The sequence below is a fragment of the Coloeus monedula genome (genome assembly GCF_965178545.1).
Source record: "Coloeus monedula genome assembly, chromosome: 4".
NCBI lineage: Eukaryota > Metazoa > Chordata > Aves > Passeriformes > Corvidae > Coloeus > Coloeus monedula.
In genome coordinates this window covers 2,672,153-2,691,232 of record NC_138784.1, presented here as the reverse complement: position 1 = coordinate 2,691,232, position 19,080 = coordinate 2,672,153, and the positions used below count along the sequence as shown (strand labels likewise).

At 37.9% G+C, this 19,080-nt stretch overlaps 2 protein-coding genes across 3 annotated transcripts in view; one reads left to right on the top strand and one right to left on the bottom strand.

Annotated features, from left to right (window-relative positions):
• Positions 1–6,670, bottom strand: part of CACNA1C (calcium voltage-gated channel subunit alpha1 C) — a gene marked incomplete at both ends in the record, with an annotated part of 458,232 nt that extends 451,562 nt beyond the window's left edge. Inside the window, one exon of the mRNA XM_082279808.1 lies at positions 6,541–6,670. Within this exon, the coding sequence (XP_082135934.1) occupies positions 6,541–6,670 (130 nt within the window). The remainder of the gene's footprint in view (positions 1–6,540) is intronic.
• DCP1B (decapping mRNA 1B) overlaps positions 1–19,080 on the top strand; it is a gene marked incomplete at its 5' end in the record, with an annotated part of 40,811 nt that overhangs the window by 5,245 nt on the left and 16,486 nt on the right. For both annotated transcript variants that reach the window (XM_082279809.1, XM_082279810.1), the window contains one exon: positions 18,084–18,150. In XM_082279809.1, coding sequence (XP_082135935.1) covers positions 18,084–18,150 — 67 coding nt within the window. The remainder of the gene's footprint in view (positions 1–18,083; positions 18,151–19,080) is intronic.

The following is a 19,080-nucleotide window of genomic DNA, read 5'->3' as shown; positions in this document are numbered from 1 at the left end:
GCCAACTCATTTGACTTTTCTGGGTTTTCTTTAGGTCCCTACAAATAGTTCATGTGGTGATTTCTTCACAGAGTTGCAGATACCTCTTGCCTTTTCTTCCTTACTTTGTATTTCAAAGCCTTTGCAACATAAAATAATCTCCTCAACCTTAAGGATGTGTTTTCACAAGGGTCTCATCCAAACACAGTTCTGAATGTCCTCTTGAATTTTCTATAGGTACATTTTCCTGCTGTTGTGCTTTATTGTACAACTTGTCTTTATAGCTTTTTGCAAAACTAAGGCTTGAGGCTTATTCCTTGTTAAATGAAGTTCTCATACAAAACTGGGGGGCTCAGGCCCTTGTGTTGTCATATTATTTTTATCTCCTGCTTTCACATACTAGCAAGGAGTACTCAGTAATAGCTGTTTACTTGGCAGAACAGTGGACAGTTTGGCAGTAATACTTAACAGTAACTGGAAACAAATTATCTTTTTCTAATGTGTTGTTTGACTTGGTGACTTCTTATGCTGTTTTTCATACATGTCTTCTTATTAGATCTAACAAAACTAACCATTTCCTCTGTGTTTCTAATTGCTGGCTCTCCCCATTGTTTTGTTTGTTCCAGTATTCAAAATTCATTTTGTACAGCTGAATTTCTGTGGCTGGTTGTATCACACAGTCTAAAATAAATCCTCTTGGCAGCAAAAGGTGGTACTTGTGTACTGGACAAGTCCAACAACATTTTGTCATGTAATAGCTATCCTTTTGTAAAGCTTGCTTTGTATCCAGTATATGATTCCAACAGACAAAATTTTCCAAAATGATACACAATAAATATACATTTTAGAATGCTTAAAATAAAAAAGGTATATTTCATCTTTTTACTTGATTATTTTTTCATATTTCTTCTATTGTTTCATATGATCCTGGTCATCTTAAGCTGAAATATTGTCTAAACACCATGTTGGAGACACAGTCTAGTCCCAGGACTTTTCAGGCTGGATTTGGGATCCATGCCAGTTAATGTTTGCACTGATCCACTATTTCACAGAAGAGTTTTGTTTGGGGAATCTGTTAGGGTAGAGCTGGGCTTATTCATTTCAAAGCCAGGAGGGAAGCTCAAATTACAGTTTTTAATGCCAGCAGAAATCTTTGTCCACCAAGGAACAGAAGGTTTATGGATCAAACAGGCAATTTGCAATGAGACCTTTAAATTTACATAGTTAACTGCAGTTTGAGATGTTTGCTTTCTGAGAGCAAGACAGTAGTTCTGGTTTTGTGCAGATGATCTAACAGTTTTAAAGATTTTTTAAAATTTCAGGAGTTGTGTATTTGACTAAACTACGTAACTACAACTTTTTTTCATTAGTTTTTGGTGATAGTTATTGGGAAAGCCAATATTTAGAGCCTGCTGCTTAAGCCTTGATGTTGATTGATATGAGATAGCTCAGAAGACATACATAGCAGCAAATTATTGATTAAATTACCTTCGTTTTCTCCCTTTAGCAGCTATATAATAATAACAGCTATTCCCCAGTCTGTGCCAGGTGTTTGTCTGTGTGCTGGGTCAGTGAATTATTTCTTGATTTCACTCATTTACCTTTTCATGGCTGAACATTGGTTTTGATGCTTATAGGAAACAGAGAATTTGGGGAATATCAAGTTGCTTATCTCAGAGCTGGCTTCACCTTGAGCATTTCAGCTGCCAAGAACACAAGATCCTACCTTAAAATAGTATGCTAATTGTGACAATGATCTGATACAGGTTAATTGGGTGCTTTTATGCTATATTGAGTGGAGAAAAATTGTGTGACACGTCAACCAATTCTCTCTGACAGTTTCTGTACCTATTTGGACACAGAAGTTACTTTTTACTTCTGTGCCACATTGTAGCAAGGGCTTTGCTCATGTCATCTCCTAAGTTTGCCGTGGAATAAAGCCTTCTAGTGAGATGTGTCTGCTGGATTTGGCCTTCTGCAGAGGCTCAGCAGGTAGTACAGGCATGCCTGGTTTGGGCAAAGCTGTGCAGACACATGTGGTATGTACATAACCTCACACTTGTTTCAGTTCTGCAGTTTAACCTGCCACCATATGTCTATCAGAACCCTGAAAATTTGGTATTATTTTCCCAGATTCCTACACTGCAGAGACATCTGGTAAATGGGACAGGAGGGAGAGGGAAGTTTGCCAGGTGTCTAAAGAAATTTTGTGGGTTTTATCTGTTGTTCATGGGTATTTTTTATTCTTCCCCCGTCGTTCATAATTATATATGAAAATTTTTCTAAATATATGCTTGAGGGCAAGTGATTGTAAAATGTTTAGGAAAAGGTAACAGTGTATATTTTCCTCAAACTATTATTTTTCATTCTTAGATTATGTTACAGCATCTATGAGCCCTCTCAAATAGAACAACTCATCTTCTTTTGAGGCTGATCATGGCTCATTTTAGTTCACCCTTCTAAGGTGATACATCCTGGTAAAAATGCAAATGGATAATAAGTGTCTCACCTCTGCAGTGACCCTGCAAGTGGCATTTCTCTTGTAAAGAGCATCTTAGCTTGAAGACTTATAAAGTTTACTTCTGAAGGGAAAGTAGGAGGCAACAAGAAGAGAATCTGAATGACATGTAAAATATAATGACAAACAGTCTTCTTTTGGCTACCATGGTGTCTTTCTCCCCTTGAAATGTGTTCATAGTCTATACTACGTTACTGTGTAATACAATATTTTAAACCTATTCTTCATTCTGGGTTTTTTTTTCTAATTTGAGAATGAAACCAGTATTTGGTGGTTAAATTTACTTGTGTATCTATTTAGACTCGGTCTTCTGTATATTGACCAATAAACTACTACTTGGTCCATTGAGACAGGCAAAATAGATATTCCAGCCTTTGCCTTTATGATGTAGTAGTTTCTGTTCAATGTTTTTGGTTTGGGTAAAAATGTCAGTTTAGAAAGGAGAACCTTATTTATCAGCCTCCTCCCTGCCAACATACATTATCAGGTCCAGTATCAAAACCCCAACAGGATAAATGCAGAAAACTGAAATGTGTATTCAGTTGATTATTCCCCAAATGCTCATTCGTCTTTCAGAATTTTGAAACAAATACCTGTAAATGGTTTTAACTTTTTCCAATTTGTGTTATTTTTTCTCTAAACTCAGTGGTCTACTGATTCAGAAATGGCTTTCTGTTGCTGCATTATTAAGCAAAATGTGGTGTTTTTGTCACAACTGAATAACTTAAAACCAGTTTTTTTAAGGTTAAGTTTGTTTGCAGAATTATTATTCCATCCTGCTACAACCTGCATGTTTTGTTGAAGAAAATATTTCTGTAGTTCAAAAGTCTTTGAAAAGTGTTTGTCAGTTTGAAACAGAAGTGTCAACCCATACTGTAGAAATGCAAAGTAGTTTTGGCAGAAGGGCCTTGTCCTTTTTCAGGATGTATTCTTCTCAGCCTGGTTTTTTGCTAAACAGTTTTGGGTAAAGCTCTTTTTAAAAAGTCAGCCTGGACTGACTACTGCCATTTGTGCAGAATACAAATGATTGTGGTTTACCTGAGGTTCTGTCCTTGGAGACATTTTTGTCTCAGACATAGAAACAAATCTCTCCTCCTTTCCATTCCAGTTTCTCTCCTTTGGTCAGCATTTTAAAAATTCATCGTGTATCCAGCAAGACAGAACAGCAGCAGAGGTCATGATTATCTTCCCTGGATGTTCCTGACCTTAAAGTGAAACCTCAGTTTTGCTGAGTGTTGGAATGCTAACACTCTTAAGCATAGGCATTATTTCCCTTCTTTAAATTTCCAAAGAAAACACGCACACTGAAAATAATTAATGTTTTCATACGAGTTGATTCTAAACCCAGAAGATGAAGGATGTAGCATGAGCTTTGTCATGTTGCATGCATTTTTTTGGAAACCTTTTTAAGTTTCTGTCCAACTTAACTGTTTTATAGTTTGTCATCTGCAGATTTTCTTGAGAGAAGCGAGCCAGTTTCTTCCTGCCTCTATCTATTGGATTCATAGTGCTGATAATTTTTTCTTTCATGCGAGGTGGCCTCTAGCACTCAGTTTATTGACTTCCTTGTACCTACACTCAGAAATTATCTGTTCATAAACCAGTTTGTAAAAGCATAGATAAAAGCATTACTAATTTTCTACTACGTTTCCCATGTAGTTCCTGCCTTTGTGGTCTATACTTCAGCTAACCAATGATTTTAATGTGCTTAGAAAATGGTAAAAATTACTTCAGAATGTCAAGAAAAATAATAAACTGCCCCTTGGAAATCGTATAGATACTAATTTACATTTTTATCACTAGAACCATAAAATATGTGCATTTATATATTAGATTTTTGTGCTTTCCTGTCTCATTTTAATTTTCAAGGATACCTGAAAATCTTTAATGCCTGCCTGCTGAGATATAAAAATATTATTATAACTTGACGGTATAACTTAATATTGCACTTGGGGATAGATGGACATGCAGCAGTGCTGGCTCAGGGGAAGTGGGTTTTAACATCAGGAATTAGGATTTTGCAGTCTGGTAGCTTTTTGGCTTGCCTGTTCTAGAGTGCACAAACTACAGGTTTTGAAACCTGTAACTAAACTCTGCTTAAATCTATGGAAGGGAGAGTGGATTTCTAACATAGGGAAGTGAACAAGAATATTAATTAAAAATAAATCAACTGAAAAAGTGCCATAGGATATAGTTTTTTATGGAACCTTGTAGTTGATCATGATTTCTTCGTTCCCTAAGTGTGTCTCACGCTGCAGCTGCCACTATTCTGAGCAGAAGGTTGGGCTAAGTGAACTGCAGAGACCCCAGCCAAACTAAATTATTACTGTGATTCTAGGATTAGCAGGTATTAGTTAATTCAGCTTTAGGGTGTTTGGGGTTTTTTTTCTGTGTATTGTGGAGAGTAAATGTTCTATGATTTAGGTTTTTACAGTTCATATTAAAAAACAAAAAAAGGAGGATGAACTGCAAAACTATTTTTTGTTTGTTGTTTTTAAGCAAAATAGTTTGTACTAATAAGTGTTTCTCAATTTAGTTTTTCCAGGGCTGCCTTATTATTCATATTTTCCTTTAAACTAAATACAGTTTATGTTTTTCAGTGGAAGCTGTAGACACCACTTCTGAAGGCCTTACGTTTCAATTTTTGATGCGTAACACCACGTCCCTTGTCACACCGCCCATCTCAGCACAGATATTTCTATTCAGACTTTCTAAAAAGGATGTTTCAGGTGTTTCTTCCTCACCATTCCTACCCTGAGGATTTGGTGCCAATTGTGGAAGCCTTTGACCGAACAAAGCAAGCAGTTAAGAATGGTTTTCATTTGTCGAGTGGCTTTTTGCAGCCGTAAATACGATGACTGCAGCCATCTTTTTGCTCTAATGATGTGTTCTGTTGCATGTTGGAGGTGCTTTAAAAAAAGTGTAAGGAAAAGTGCAGAAATCCTAATGTAGGTTTTCAGTTTCAGCCCAATCTGGAAGTCAGAGCAGCTTTATGCCATGCGAGAAGAAACAGGCTACAGAGCTAAGATAAAAAAGCTGCGTAGTTTTTTGATGGCTGGTAAATATTTTGTACATGGGGGAGCTGTAGCTCTGCCTGGGCAAACAAATCAGTAGGAACAGGATATGGAATAGAGTTAGAAGCATGTATCAAGCATCCCACCTTTGTGATGAGTTTCTGTATGGAATGGCAGGAGAGTAATACTGCATATATCTGCTAGACACAGTCTTTGTTTCCCATTTATGGATGTCAGCATATAAGCAACAAATTAGCTTGTCTGGAGGTTTACTGTGGAGAGTGTAGTGCCAGTGCTGGGCATTCCTGACGTCTTTTCAAGATAAGATAGGCATATGATGCAGTAATGCTCAAGAGTTTGGCTTGCAACAGATAATGATTTTTTTTCAGAGGGGTTATTTTCATGTGGCTACCTGTACAGCCTCTACTTCACACATCCCTCCTGGTATAGCATAAAATGGGAAGTGTTTCAGGATCAGGGGCAGTACGTACATGAGTGCCTACGTATTTCTCCTGCAAACAAGGATATCCCAGAGCTGGCTGCTTTTCACAAATCCCTTGTGTAACCGCCTTTGCAGCTTAATCCCTTCACATACGCACGCATGTATTTAGTATTTCCAGCTTTTGTATGTTTTAAACTTCTTAGCCTCTTTGTCTACAAAAAAACCCTTTTGTTTCTTTTTCTTATACTTGCATTCCTTTTTTTTAATCATGTCTCAGTGGAAGTGGGGAAGCAATGTTCATTAGATGCTCAAAATACAATATATAACCAAGATATAACCATCCATCTACCATGTATAACCATCCATCTACTTAACTCCCCAGATTTGAGAATTACCAGAATTATCTAGATCCTGTGGTGGTGTGATCACACATTTAGGGCCTCACAGTACATTATCACCAAATACTGCTGCGAGGTATTAGTGTAGTCTCCTACATTACACAGATTGCTCTATTTAAACACAAGGACAACACTCCTGGCAGCTAGCAGTACAGGTTCTGTGCACACAAGTGGGTGATGTTGTCTTACCTCCAGGTTTGATGTAGAAGCAGTTCAGCTGAGTTTCATGCACCACCTTCCCCTTGTACTTCGTGTCGGGTTCCCCTGGCTGGTGGCTGGCCAGGGGGTGATACGCTTGCCGAACCAAGGCTTGAAACATTTTTAAATTCCAAGGAGCGTTGAAGCAGCTGAACCTAAGTGTATTTTCTAGAGATAGTGAAGGCACATTCCTTTTGGTTAATTTTCTTGCTTCAGAGTTATTTTATGTAATAGCCTTGTACAGACGTTAAAACCTGAATATTGTTTTAAATTGCTGACAACTGGATCTTCTCATCTGGGAACTATTTCCTAGCTCTTTGAAATGTTTGCAATATCTTTTGCATTCTCCTTCCTTTTCTTGCTGTTCACTCCTAATCCTTTGCTTGTCCTCTGTGCCTTACACTCAGTTGGAGCCTTCTCCTCCCCCTGTCCGTTTTTCAGGAAAACTTGGATTGAGGAGTGAAGATAATGGGCGCCGTCCACCCGTCAGCTCATCACCTCAGCGAGCCATGACGATCTCTGGTTTCTGTATGTCCACACGGGCTCCTCTGATAATATCCTCTTGTGCTTGAAAAAAATAGGTTTGCTTAGCAGAGGGTGGACTACGCTCCTGACATAGCCAGAAAACTTCTCTTGGAATGTGAGCTTGCTTACTCACACTCTTTTATATGTGTGTGTATGTGTATAAAAATATTTGTAACCTTCTCTCAAAACATGGAAGATAAATATGTGAGCAAGTGTATCCCACAGCACATATACAAGCTGCTCACTTCTGTCTAACTTTGATTTAATACAAGCTCTTGAGTGCCTCATCAGTGCTCTCTTTGTCAAAACAAGCCTTAAATCGGCAGTAAAGAATACTTTTCAATTACAGGAGGGAAAAGGAAAGAAACCCTTCCCAAGTGTAAGATAGCATACCCTTTAAAGGACAAGGAATGTGTTACATACAGAACCACGGTGCAAGTGCTCCAGTGGAATTCCACTCGGGCTGCAAATGCAGCATGGCTTTTTTGTCTTAACTGGCATACAAACCAGTAACAGCACTGGGCTGAATGCCTGCTGCCTGCTCTGCTTTAATCATTGTGGCTGCAACCCAGTTGTTGGGTTTGCAGAGGAGCTTCCTTTAATAAAATACAAAGTCTTCATATCATAATGCATTGCTTAAAATCAGTCTGAAAAAATACCCTGGTGGGTTTTTCCTTCTGGCATCATTATTTTGGACATACATATGCCTAGGACTTTTGGAGCCTGGTTTAGTAATCCCTTTGCATAACAGAGGTATTATTTACGTGCATTAAACCAACCAGAGAGATTCTGTAGCCAGGGGGAAAAGAAAAAGTAAGTGATGTAAGACACATGCTTCAGGTCAGAAGTCAACAATAAAGGGACTCAGAAGATTCTTTCTGTGAATCATCTGCTGCTGGCCATTGTCTTAGACAGGGTATGGACTTTCTGTTTGATGAGCTGTACCAATTCTTTTGTCTCTGCCAAACAAACTGCCTTTCTGTAAAATTTCAATATCTTTTCCTAAACAACATACAGTGTTAAATCCTCTATACAGGAACATGTAGCATCTCTCAATTAACAAGTTCATGAAATTTCATAATAATTAGAAAAAGGAGAGAAATGACATTGGAATTTTTTTTGTGAGGTATGGTATGTCTTCCTGCAGGGCTTTGCTACTTTTTGTTTATTGTTACCTGTTGTTCTTATTCTGGTTTCTCTCATGGGAATATTTCTCTCTCTCTAATGCTCTTTAACAGAAAGAAAAGCAGATGTTCAAATTTGCACTGAGAGTTAAAAGCTAAAGGAGGGGAGAGACTGAGGAAGGAGATGATGATAACCCTTAAGTTTTACTCCTAAAGGATTATGCATAAGCTAGTAAAACACTGCTGACTTCTGAAGCAAAATGAAATATGCATTTGTACTTTGTGTGGAAATAATACAGTTGCTGCAGTGAAAATAGTCCAAGGCAAAAATCCCAAATTTTTATTTAAATATGACTATCTCTATAATCAGGGATTCAAAGTTGCAGGCTACCTCCCAGTGCTGCTATTGTGAAATGTTTAGCTGCTAATATAAAATGAATTTGATAAATGTGAGGGGTTTCTTTTCTGTTGAATTACAGGTTAAATAAGAAACTGTTTACTACTTAAATTACATTTGCTTGGTGACAAATTTGATCTCAGGGGTGTGTTGTTTCTCTCTTTGTACACATAACATTCTGTATTCTTGCACACAGAATGTCTCGTGTGCAAGAATACTCAGAAGTTTACTGACTCTTCTGTAACCTGAACACTAACTTCAGCAGTTAATATAAAATTTTAAAATATATACAAATGTGAATTAGAATTACAGTAATTAAAAGAAAAAAGCAGCAAGGTACTTCAAAGGGATGGTATTTGTATCTTCATGAAAGAAATTGCTAAATTTCCATTTCACAACGAAAACGCAGGTGTAACATTTATATTAGTACTTTAACAATCCTTCACGTTTCAAGTACGTAAAAATGCAGTGACCATATGTGAATGATAAAGGCTTCAGGGTGAAATTTAGCTTGTGAACACAGTGTGAACCTACTCACAACTGGAGTAAACCTATCACTGTTTGCCTGTCACTCTGTGAGAGCGGTGGAAGTCCTTTCTGTGCCTGGAAGTTGTATTATATTGCTAAAAATTGTACTGAAAAGTTTCTGTCTGCAGCTCTACAGCCAAGCAGATGTTGCTGAAGGCAGTGTAAGAGCTGACTGCAAGAGAAGGAATGGCTACAGAACAGCAGAGAACTCTTTAATGTGTTGAGTATAACATGTTAACAGGCTGTGGCCAAGCAATAAAAGGGAATGCATGAGATACGCTGTAAATACGAGCTGTGTGAGATCTCAGGAGGAGTAGTTGACTTTTGCCTATTTCTGTGTGAATTTTTTAATTCTTCTTCTAAGCATTTTAGAACTAGAGATGGTGTAGGAAAAATCAAACAATTGCCTACCTCCAAAATGATAGTGTGTACAGAGTATCCAAATGGAAAAATACAAAAATGAGGGGGTTGAAATTCTCTTGATCTTAGGGTATTTCTTACGTGTTTCTTGTTACAAGTATATACAAGTAACTTAGACTTTTATTGTTGCAGGCTAAGAACTTAGTCCAGATCTGCAAATGTATTTCCATTACTTAGGATCTGAAGGTATGCAGTGAAGAAATATGAGATGAGATCACAACAGTCAGAATTAGAAACATCATCTATAGTTAAGGTTGCTTATTTTCCTCATGAAGGCCTTTTTGAAGTTCATTATTTTGTGGGAGTTAAACCATTTGGAGTGACAGCTCATCATACTGATTATAGTAAAAATTCAGGTTTCAGGAAAAAATGACATGCTCTTGAACACCTATTTGAGGTTAAAATCGTCTTCTCTTTTTTCCCCTCTCTTCAGATGTACTGGAAAATGGCACTGTCAGAGTTTGGAAAACAATGTGACCTTGAATTTACCTATAGCTGTGGAATTAGAGGTGTACCTTTGGCAGGTACCTCAGAGATGCACTTTAAAAATAATTGGGAACATATTCTTAGATTGGACTAAATTATAAATGAAAACCTTGATGTGAGAATCCTGGTGAGTCCTCTACCAGCTGTGTGTGTCACACACAGCAGAGCACCTTTTCCCCATGGGACTGGATGCCCAGATACTCCACGAGGAACATACAGAAGCTGCTGCTTTTCTTAACATAGCGGAAGGCAGGTGGAAAGAAAAGGGATGGAAACGGAGACACTGAAGGTAGCTCTCCTTTCTGTTCTTTCCAATAAAAGTAGTTCTTCTGTTGTCCCCAGGCTGGAAAAGCTATGTTGTCCCCTTCTTGATTGAGGAGAGTTCTCTTTGCTCTTTGTTACTAGGTAGGAGTGAAGTGCACAGAATCAAGAAAAGGTTTCTAGTTGAACGTCTTCCACTTGTGACAGTGCTCTGTTAGTGTAAGCCTTTGTGCTGCTGGAAGGTATGGATTTATATTTAGCCTAGGTTTGTGTAAGGCATTTTTGTGTTGTGTTTGGATGAGTTCTGTAGATCAGGGCCTGGCTTCGTTTCGGTGCGTTGAAGACATGTTGTATTGTTTGCTTTAGAAAGTTAGCAGAGAATATAGAGCACAGGTAAGCTAAAAAAGAGAATAGTTTCAGATGTTGAGCAGTTGCATTTGTTTTCCAGTAAGCCTTTCTCTGATGGGTTTTCATTTCACACAAACCATGCTTGTGTTGGCTGAGGATATGTGGATGTAGTTTTTAGCTTTGCTGCAGACTTTTTCACTTACCTTTCTAAAGTCAGTGTCTATCATTTTTCTCTATCAAAACTAGAACAGGACTTTCACCCACCATTTGTTTCTCTTAGTACCTCTTCACTTACCTTTTACACTCCTTGAGTGAGACTCTTCTGTCATTTCCATTACAAAAGGCAATGGAGCTCTAGTCTGATGGGGACATTTTGGAAGTCTACTGTGAAATAGTAATGAGAACCACTTGTTATTTAAGAGAGCCTATTTATAAGAAAAAAATATTTATTAAGACCAACTTGTTATTTAAGAAATTGATAGCCTGGCATCTACAGCCTTCCTGCCTTAATTTCAGTGTCACGCACCATCATGATTTAAAAATTATTTGGAACTGATGATGCAATGGCAGGAGGTGACTGGAAAACCAGTGGTGTGGGGGGAAAAAAATAAATTCTCTAAGCCAGATGGATCATAACATAGATGCTATTCCTGTGTCATGACTAAAAATTTCTTGTAGCATCAACAGAAGGCATATTTAAGGGAAATCTTGCAAATACAGTTTGCATTTGGGCTCTTTTCCAAAAAAAGTAAAGAACCTGCTGATGGACCCTTAGATCTGCTGAGCTTTATGGAAATAAACAGATCAATGGGCTTTACATTTTCCTGCAGTGCTAACAGAACTTCAGCTTTGAGGCCATTTAAGGGGCTTTCCAGTGACCCTGTTTTGTTTGACTGCTACACAGTTGATTTTTCATCGCAAAAAAATTCTGATAAATTTGGATTTAAAATCTGCCTGAAGTCAGTCTCTCACAGCAGAGCCACAGATAAGATTTATTAAACAATCCACTGTGTCTGTGCTGTCCCTTTTTTTTTGCCTCATGAAACCAGAAATATTTGCTGGCTCTATCTGGAAGTCTGCAAATTGGTCCCCCAACTTTCATGGACTGATAGATGATGGCAGGAATATTTCAGGGTCCATTCTATTAACAAAAATTTTGTCTTGACTTTTAAGGCATGGTTCCAAGCACAAACAGATGGTAGTGAGGAACTTATTCTTGACTTGAGCAGCGTTGCCAATCATTGCCCACTCTCAAACCATTTGCTTTTGGGGGAAGGGGTCTGGAGGGGCCTTTTCATTTTGTTGGGGGTTTTGTTGCTTCATATTTTGTGTTTGGTTTTTTTCAATAAAATTGCTTAAACACTTCCTTCTTCACTTGAGTTTCACTGGTTAAGCTGAAAAATGGCCATGTGTAATCAGTGCTGGCCATGTGTAATCAATGCTTGGCATTAACATGTCTCTGAGTAGGATTATTTTTCCTTTAATAACTGGTTTGGTTGGGTTTTGAGTTTTCTTCTTGCTTGTTCATATATAATATTTTAAACATTTGAGATAGTGGAAATAGCAAGTCTTCCTTTTTTCTGTCTTTATTAACAGTTCTCCAATTCAGTGGGTTAGGAGCTTTATCAACCTTTAAATGAAAGAGCAAGTGTCTGATAATTTAACAGGTAGGGCCTTTTCAGAGCTTTTCAGGAATTTAGGTGAAGCTCATATCAAAATACACATTTTCATTGTTTGAAAAACTCTTACCTTGCTTCAATTTATCAGAATTTTTGTGCCTGAGAAACCATAAAAAATTTGACTTCTCTTTAAAAGCTTCCAGAAATAACAGGATATAGCCAGAGAGGAATTTCCACTATTTATAAACAAATACATTTACCTAATACATATTTTGTACTGTGCAGCTTTGCACAATCTCAAGAAGCAAGAAGCCTAAAAATCCCAGTCCTGTTGATGAGCCACATTTCTATCAATTTGGTATAATAGGATACAACTGAAGGTTTTCTTTCTAGTGTTCTGGGTTTAAGTATCTAAAGAGAAAAATTTTGCATTTGAAAGAACTTAAAGCCTGTTTAGAGCTAGAAGAACTTCAGGGCTCCTAAACCAGGAAATACCAGCATTAAGGTTGGTTGTGCAATCTCTCTGTTTATGGAATTTTATATTGTGTGATTGTCTTCTTTTGCAATAAGGACTTTGTTTCAGTTATCAAATAGTTGGGGTGGTGTTCACATCCAGAGGCTACTCAGTATTCTGGTTTTTTCTCATTACTGATGCATGGGTCACTTTCTTTGTTATGTACCACTGAAGTTCTGCACTAGAGACAGAATTATTGGGTTTTCTTGTTGTTTTCTCCAATGATCATCACTATAACAGCTGATAACTCGTGAACAAACCAAACTGTTTTACCTTGCTCAGATTAGGAATGTTATTTTTCCCATTTCACAAATTGGGATCCTAGGGCAGAGTGGTTACAATTAGAGACCAATTAAATATGGAATATCTGAGTTTAATTACTCAAGCCAAATTTTTCCAGTGTCTTTATTATTCACAGGTTCAAAAACACTTCTTACAGACTTGGATTGGGATGATTGGTGTTTTTGCAGGTCATGCACTCAAGTCTTGCACCCAGGTCTAGGATCTCAACTCAGCCCCTGGGAAATGCAGCACACCCAGCCAGTGCAGCCACTTCAGATGACATTTCACAGCTTGTGTATCATTGCATAACATCTCTGGGATGGAATTCAGCCTTCCAGGATAGTGTGCAGCTGTCTTAGCTGCAGGTTTTTTATATTTTCTTTCCCTTGTTGCAGTCCTCTCATGCACTATGCTGCAGAGCAGGATGCAGAGCTTCAACAGGCAGGTCTCCTGTACCACGTGAGCCTGAGCAAAGGAGAAGGAACCTCATATGCTTGTATTGTGATTGTAAAACATCATGGATGAGAGGAACACACTCATATTGGAGCAGAAGAGCACAAAATTAGCATGGCATGCTTTAGTTCCTTTTTTAAACTACAAACTCATAGATTGAAAACCATTGTTGTGGATATAACCCACTTTGGTTCTTTTTTCAATAGGTCCTGCAATTGGAGGCTGCAGTAGTTTAAAAAATACTGGAGAAAGAAATGCAAGCATTGGTAGTTTGCTGAAGGGTCAGATATTGCATGGATGGTAGACAGCAGAGAGAAAAGATGAGCAACATAAAGGTGTCTGCCTGCCTTGCAAGACATGGATACAGGAACTTCTTTTTAACATAGCCAAGTGTGGATTTACATATTCAGGAGCAAGAGCCTAGACTATACATGAAGTAAAATACCTTAAGCATGAAATCAAGAATAAAACAAAAAAAATTAAGAATTTGTTTACTTTTTTAATACCAGCAAGTATAAAACAGTTCCTAGGTACAGGGGAATCTCTAGTCAGTAGTTATTTCTGTATTTGTCTTTACCAAGCTTAAAGACTTTGTGCAGTCTGTGGAGGAAAAGCTTAAAAATCACGTGTTGCAGGTACACTGAAACAAAAGCTTTGATAATGGAAATGTCTATCCAGAAGACAAAAATCTAATCACTGGCATAATGAAGAGGAAAAAAATAATCCTAGAGAATGCCTTTCTTTTTAACAGAATACTTAACACGAATGATTGAAGTTGGTAAGAAATCCCGTATTATCATAATAACCAAACGAATGTTTCAAGTATCTGGAGGTTAGAAATTGTTATCTATAATTCTGGGAGATAGCAGCTGTCAGCTTCTGCTTATAAATAGTATCAAGTGTTCTAGTGTCTGTGAGGACAGGAGAAATCCGTAGCCAAAAAATGAAAATTGTAAGGCGGAAGCTTTCGAATTGGCTCTGAAGTCGTGATTTAAAACTTAAATAGTGTCCTTCCTGAAATTCAATCACTGAGCTATTAAAGGAGCTTCACCGATTTTGTTATAATTTTTCAGTTTCGACTTATGAGTAGCCTGCCTTTCTCAAATTCTAAAAATTCTAAAGACTGATATCCCTTACTAATTAATAATTTCAGTCAGTTTATTTAAGTAATTTATTTAGCTTCCCATTCAATATTAATTGGATCTTCTTGATTTCATAGCTGCATTATGTCATAGTTTTGTGTAATCTTGTTAACAACATTGTAATTTTGGCACTTTTTTTCCTTTAATGTCATCAATTCATTACTCGGGTTTGATTTTATCTTTTTCTGGTTTTTACAATAATCTCTTCTTACGTAACTTTATGGTTGAAGCTGGGCCTAAAAGTGACTTAATATTTCCTCTTCTGTGTGGCAGTAGAAAAATTTGCTTTGTGCCTCTGATGTTTCGTGATTCATTTTTAACATGAACATGAAATTACCACTCTACAAATGATACTTAGATCTGGAATTCTATTTTGTCAAACAGTCTGATGGAGTGGGAAGGCAGATAAAAGTAATCTGTTTATGTTTAATCCTGATAAGACCCGCAGTGTTTTCATGCTGGTAGAAAGCTTGCAGTGAAATTGCATTGTGTGTACGAGTGTGCCGGGTTCCATGGCAATTACAGTTTGTTATCATCTTAGATTTCTGGTTGTGGGGTTTCATGTGTTGTCACACACAGAAGAATTGTCTTTTGCCATTTTATCTTCATCATTAATCAAGATGGAGGCCATTAATACTTATTCTTACTACTGCTATTTACACATTTTTCTCTTAAATAAGGATTACAGCAGAATATACCACTGCACTGTGAATTTATGCCACGGTTACTCCACGTATCTCAGATTTCCACAGGTTACTGCGTTCTCACTGGTCCCTCATTCTCACATGCATGAAAGAGCTGGGGGTATGTTGTGCTGCCACAAGCTGAGTGATTGTTTCTCTGTGTGTTTCTGAAGTGTTCATCTGTTCTGGACAGATGGGAGCACTGTGGAAGGAAGAGCAGTAGGACTGTCCATTTCTGAAAGATTTCACCACTTACTGGGTGACCTCTAAGCTCAGAGGATGCTGGGCTTTGGTCTTAGCTTGCTTTCAGCTGTGCTTCCTAATCTGGCTTGAAAATACATTTAACCAAGGTGAGAAAGTAAATGTGGGTGTGTTTGAAGCTCAGCTGACATCTAGGCTAAAGGTCTCTGGATCTGCAGTATCCTGACTTAAAACTGGAGTTAAGATGGGATATGTTGTTGGGTGGCGGTGTGGATTGGTTTGGTGGCACAGACCCAGTGTCCTTGTTCTGTGACCCAAAATCGGGTTGTATTTGTTGCAACTGTACTTCAAAATATTAGTTGTAGTTCTGGAAAATCCAGAATAGTCTTTTATTCTGGTTATCACTTTACTTGTGTTTGTCTCGGAGCTGAGGTAAACTGGCTTGCTTCTGCTGTTGGTTTGAGTCTTTCAGCTTCTAATGGCCAGAAGCAGTGCAGCATTTCCAAGGGACCGCCAGCTTTCAGATTTATGAGATATTCATAAATAGTCTTATGACAGGTCTGTTCTGTTGGCCAAAGGTGAAACTGTCCAGCCTGTGTTGCATATTGATGATGCCACCAGCTGTGGTAGACAGAAGAAAACTCGAGAAGATGGAGCAGATGGCCAAAATTTCATCAGTTCTCTACTGGATATTGTTTTATAAAAAAGAAGAATCTTGATTAAAACAAATTTGATTTGTCTGGGGTTCTCAGTTTTCTTGCTGTGCTGTTGCACTGAAGAATATGGAGTTACTTGTGCTTTGGACAACAAGTTTTCAAATGTGTTTCATCAGAAGGATGTGAAGTTTTGCATAACAGCTCAGTGTTCTGGAACCTCATGAGTTGTTCGCACACTTTTCGACAGGTTCACAGCTTATTATTGGATGCCCATTGGAATATGCTGGAATATTATGTGTATTTGAAATGCATATGTTAATATTTATGTTCAAAAAAGCTGAGGTTGCTTGTGCAGTTCAGCTCTTACATTGCACATTTGTAGAACCACTGGTGCATATTATGTTACTCGCTTTTTTTAGGTGAATAATAGAAATCATCACACTTTTCAATAATCATAAAAAGGACAGTGCATTTTTAAAAGTTAATTTTTGTATGGCTACAGGATGTCTGGTTTGTGGGATATTTTAGACTTTTTGCCAATATGCTGTATTAAAGAATTGGAACCATTTTTAGTTCTATAGAAGATAACACACAGCTAAAAATTTGGGGGGGAATGGAGAAAATATTATACTTGTCTCTTGCAAGCAGCTGTACATTCATTTTCTTTCCAAGCATTAACAAAGCCAAGGTGCACTTCACATGCCACGGGTTTGGCTCTGTGGTATTGAAGGAGGTATTGCTTTTGGACTCTCCTACTATTAGGAAATATTACATCATCAGGGTCAGTGTTGCAATTGTTTTTGAACAGGTGCTCAACCCATTTCAAATGAAATCCATTTCCAAATGAAATGTAGCCTCTACTATGTTTGAAGACATGTTAGGAACTGCCAATTCTTAGCTAGGTTGACACGACTCTTGCCTGCCATAGGGTAGGGAGGGAAGGAGGAGGAAAGCCAGGATCTCCTTGTTTGTTACTGGGTACATGGACGTTGCCCCAGGCTGTGGTGATGGACAGGGAAAGATCTGGATTAAGCCTTTAAGTGCTTCTGTCTCCCCTTCTCACCACAGATGCCTGAGGTTAAAACTAGGACAGTTGCCCTGCCAAACGTGGACAGATTGTTTGGAGAAGTGTTGAGGGTTGATTCCCAGCTGTCCTCCCCAGGCTATATGGCATGGGTGCAAGTGGAAAGAGCTCCCAGTTCGGAATGACTGTGGAACCTGCACTAACTCCAGTCCCCTTATGGTTCTTACCATCATGATGTTTTCATTTGTGTTGTGTGTGTCTGAGAAACTTGAGCTACCAGGAAATTCAAATCTCTCATTCAGAGGAGATCTGAACTTAAATACAGATTTCTAATACTGGGGTTGGTTACAGATAATTGCTCATTTGCTGTTGAAAATAATGGGCAGAATTATAGCAAATCTACAGGGAGGCAGAGGTATGTTCATACGACTCCACCAACTTCGATGCTATATAAAATAGACCTGAACATTGTTTGAAAACTAAACAGATTTTCCTACTTCCATAGGCATGCAATGCTCCCTGCTGTGTGCTGGTAGTGGAGTCTAATGGACATGGTATGACAACTGAAATAAAGGACAGAGAAAAAGATTTTAAAGAGGAAAACCCCACTGGTTGAGTGTTCTGAAGAAAAGGATCAAATACCTTTGCCTTAATTGAATATTTAAGAGCTTGTAATTTACATGCTTGGAGATGTGCCTTTGACCTTTTTTGATTTGACAGGATCTGAGGTGTCATTTTGTGTTTCTAGATGGGGAAAATATAAGATGGAAATAAATTTTAAAATTCGTTTACAGGTCACATTTAAATATGTACCAGGTAGAATTGCTGTTTGAGAAGATGCTCATGGTTTGTGTTTGATGTGCATTTACAGTGTCCATATATGGGATTTGGTTTTATGATAAGGAAGAATGCCAAAGAATTGCAGAGCTCATGAAAAAGTAAGTGATGGGTAAACAAAAATTCTGTGCTATTTATGTATGTATTTCTGTACATACATGCACATTTTATGTTTTTGGGATAATCATACCTTTCTACTTTAAGATTATATGTATTAAATTTGTTGCAAGTGTCAAGCCTGCATTTCATAAAATCAGAAATAAGTCACTGTATTGCAGCAATTTTTTCTAATTTGTAGTGCAGCTCTCCAGCTACATCAGAGTGTAACAGTTGATATGATTTATTTCCTGATGACTCAGAGATCTATTTTAAAGAATTGTATTCTTTGGGGGTTTCATGTATTTTTCAATTTGGGGAGATTTTATTTTTTAATATTGTTATCTTTTCCTGATATCAAGGTAAGTGCAGGATATCAGGAGGGCATGCTGTACTAATAGAATTTCTGTGGGTTTTTTCCTGTTTGTACATCATGGCTGAATTCCTGCTTCCTCATTTATTAGCAATATATACAAAACCCACTTTGTTTTTGGCATTTAAAGCAAGACTTCAGTTAGCTTTAAAGTCATTGCTTTCATACACAAAAATGTGGTTTTATACACATGACACAAACTTTACTTTTGCAGTCCAGCCAGAGGTGAAGATTTCACACAGAACTGTGTTCTCAGCTGTATTTTAACCTTAGAATGTCACATGGGTAGTTGTTTTCAGTATCACTCTTTTGTTCACGTGTCCAGGATGGACAGGGCTCATTCTGCACTGTTTGCAGGGAGCCTTTTCTTAGGACTGTGTTCTGCAGGTTTCCATGTTTGCTTGGAGGAGGAAGGAGCTGAAGTCGTGCAGATTTTATCAGCATATGCAATGTACATTTTTTTAGAGCTATAATGTGGAGGATGTAGTAAAGGGGCTGGGTAGGAGCAGGCAGTGATTGGATGTTCCAGTTGTCTGTGGTGTATAGGGGTAGACACACCACA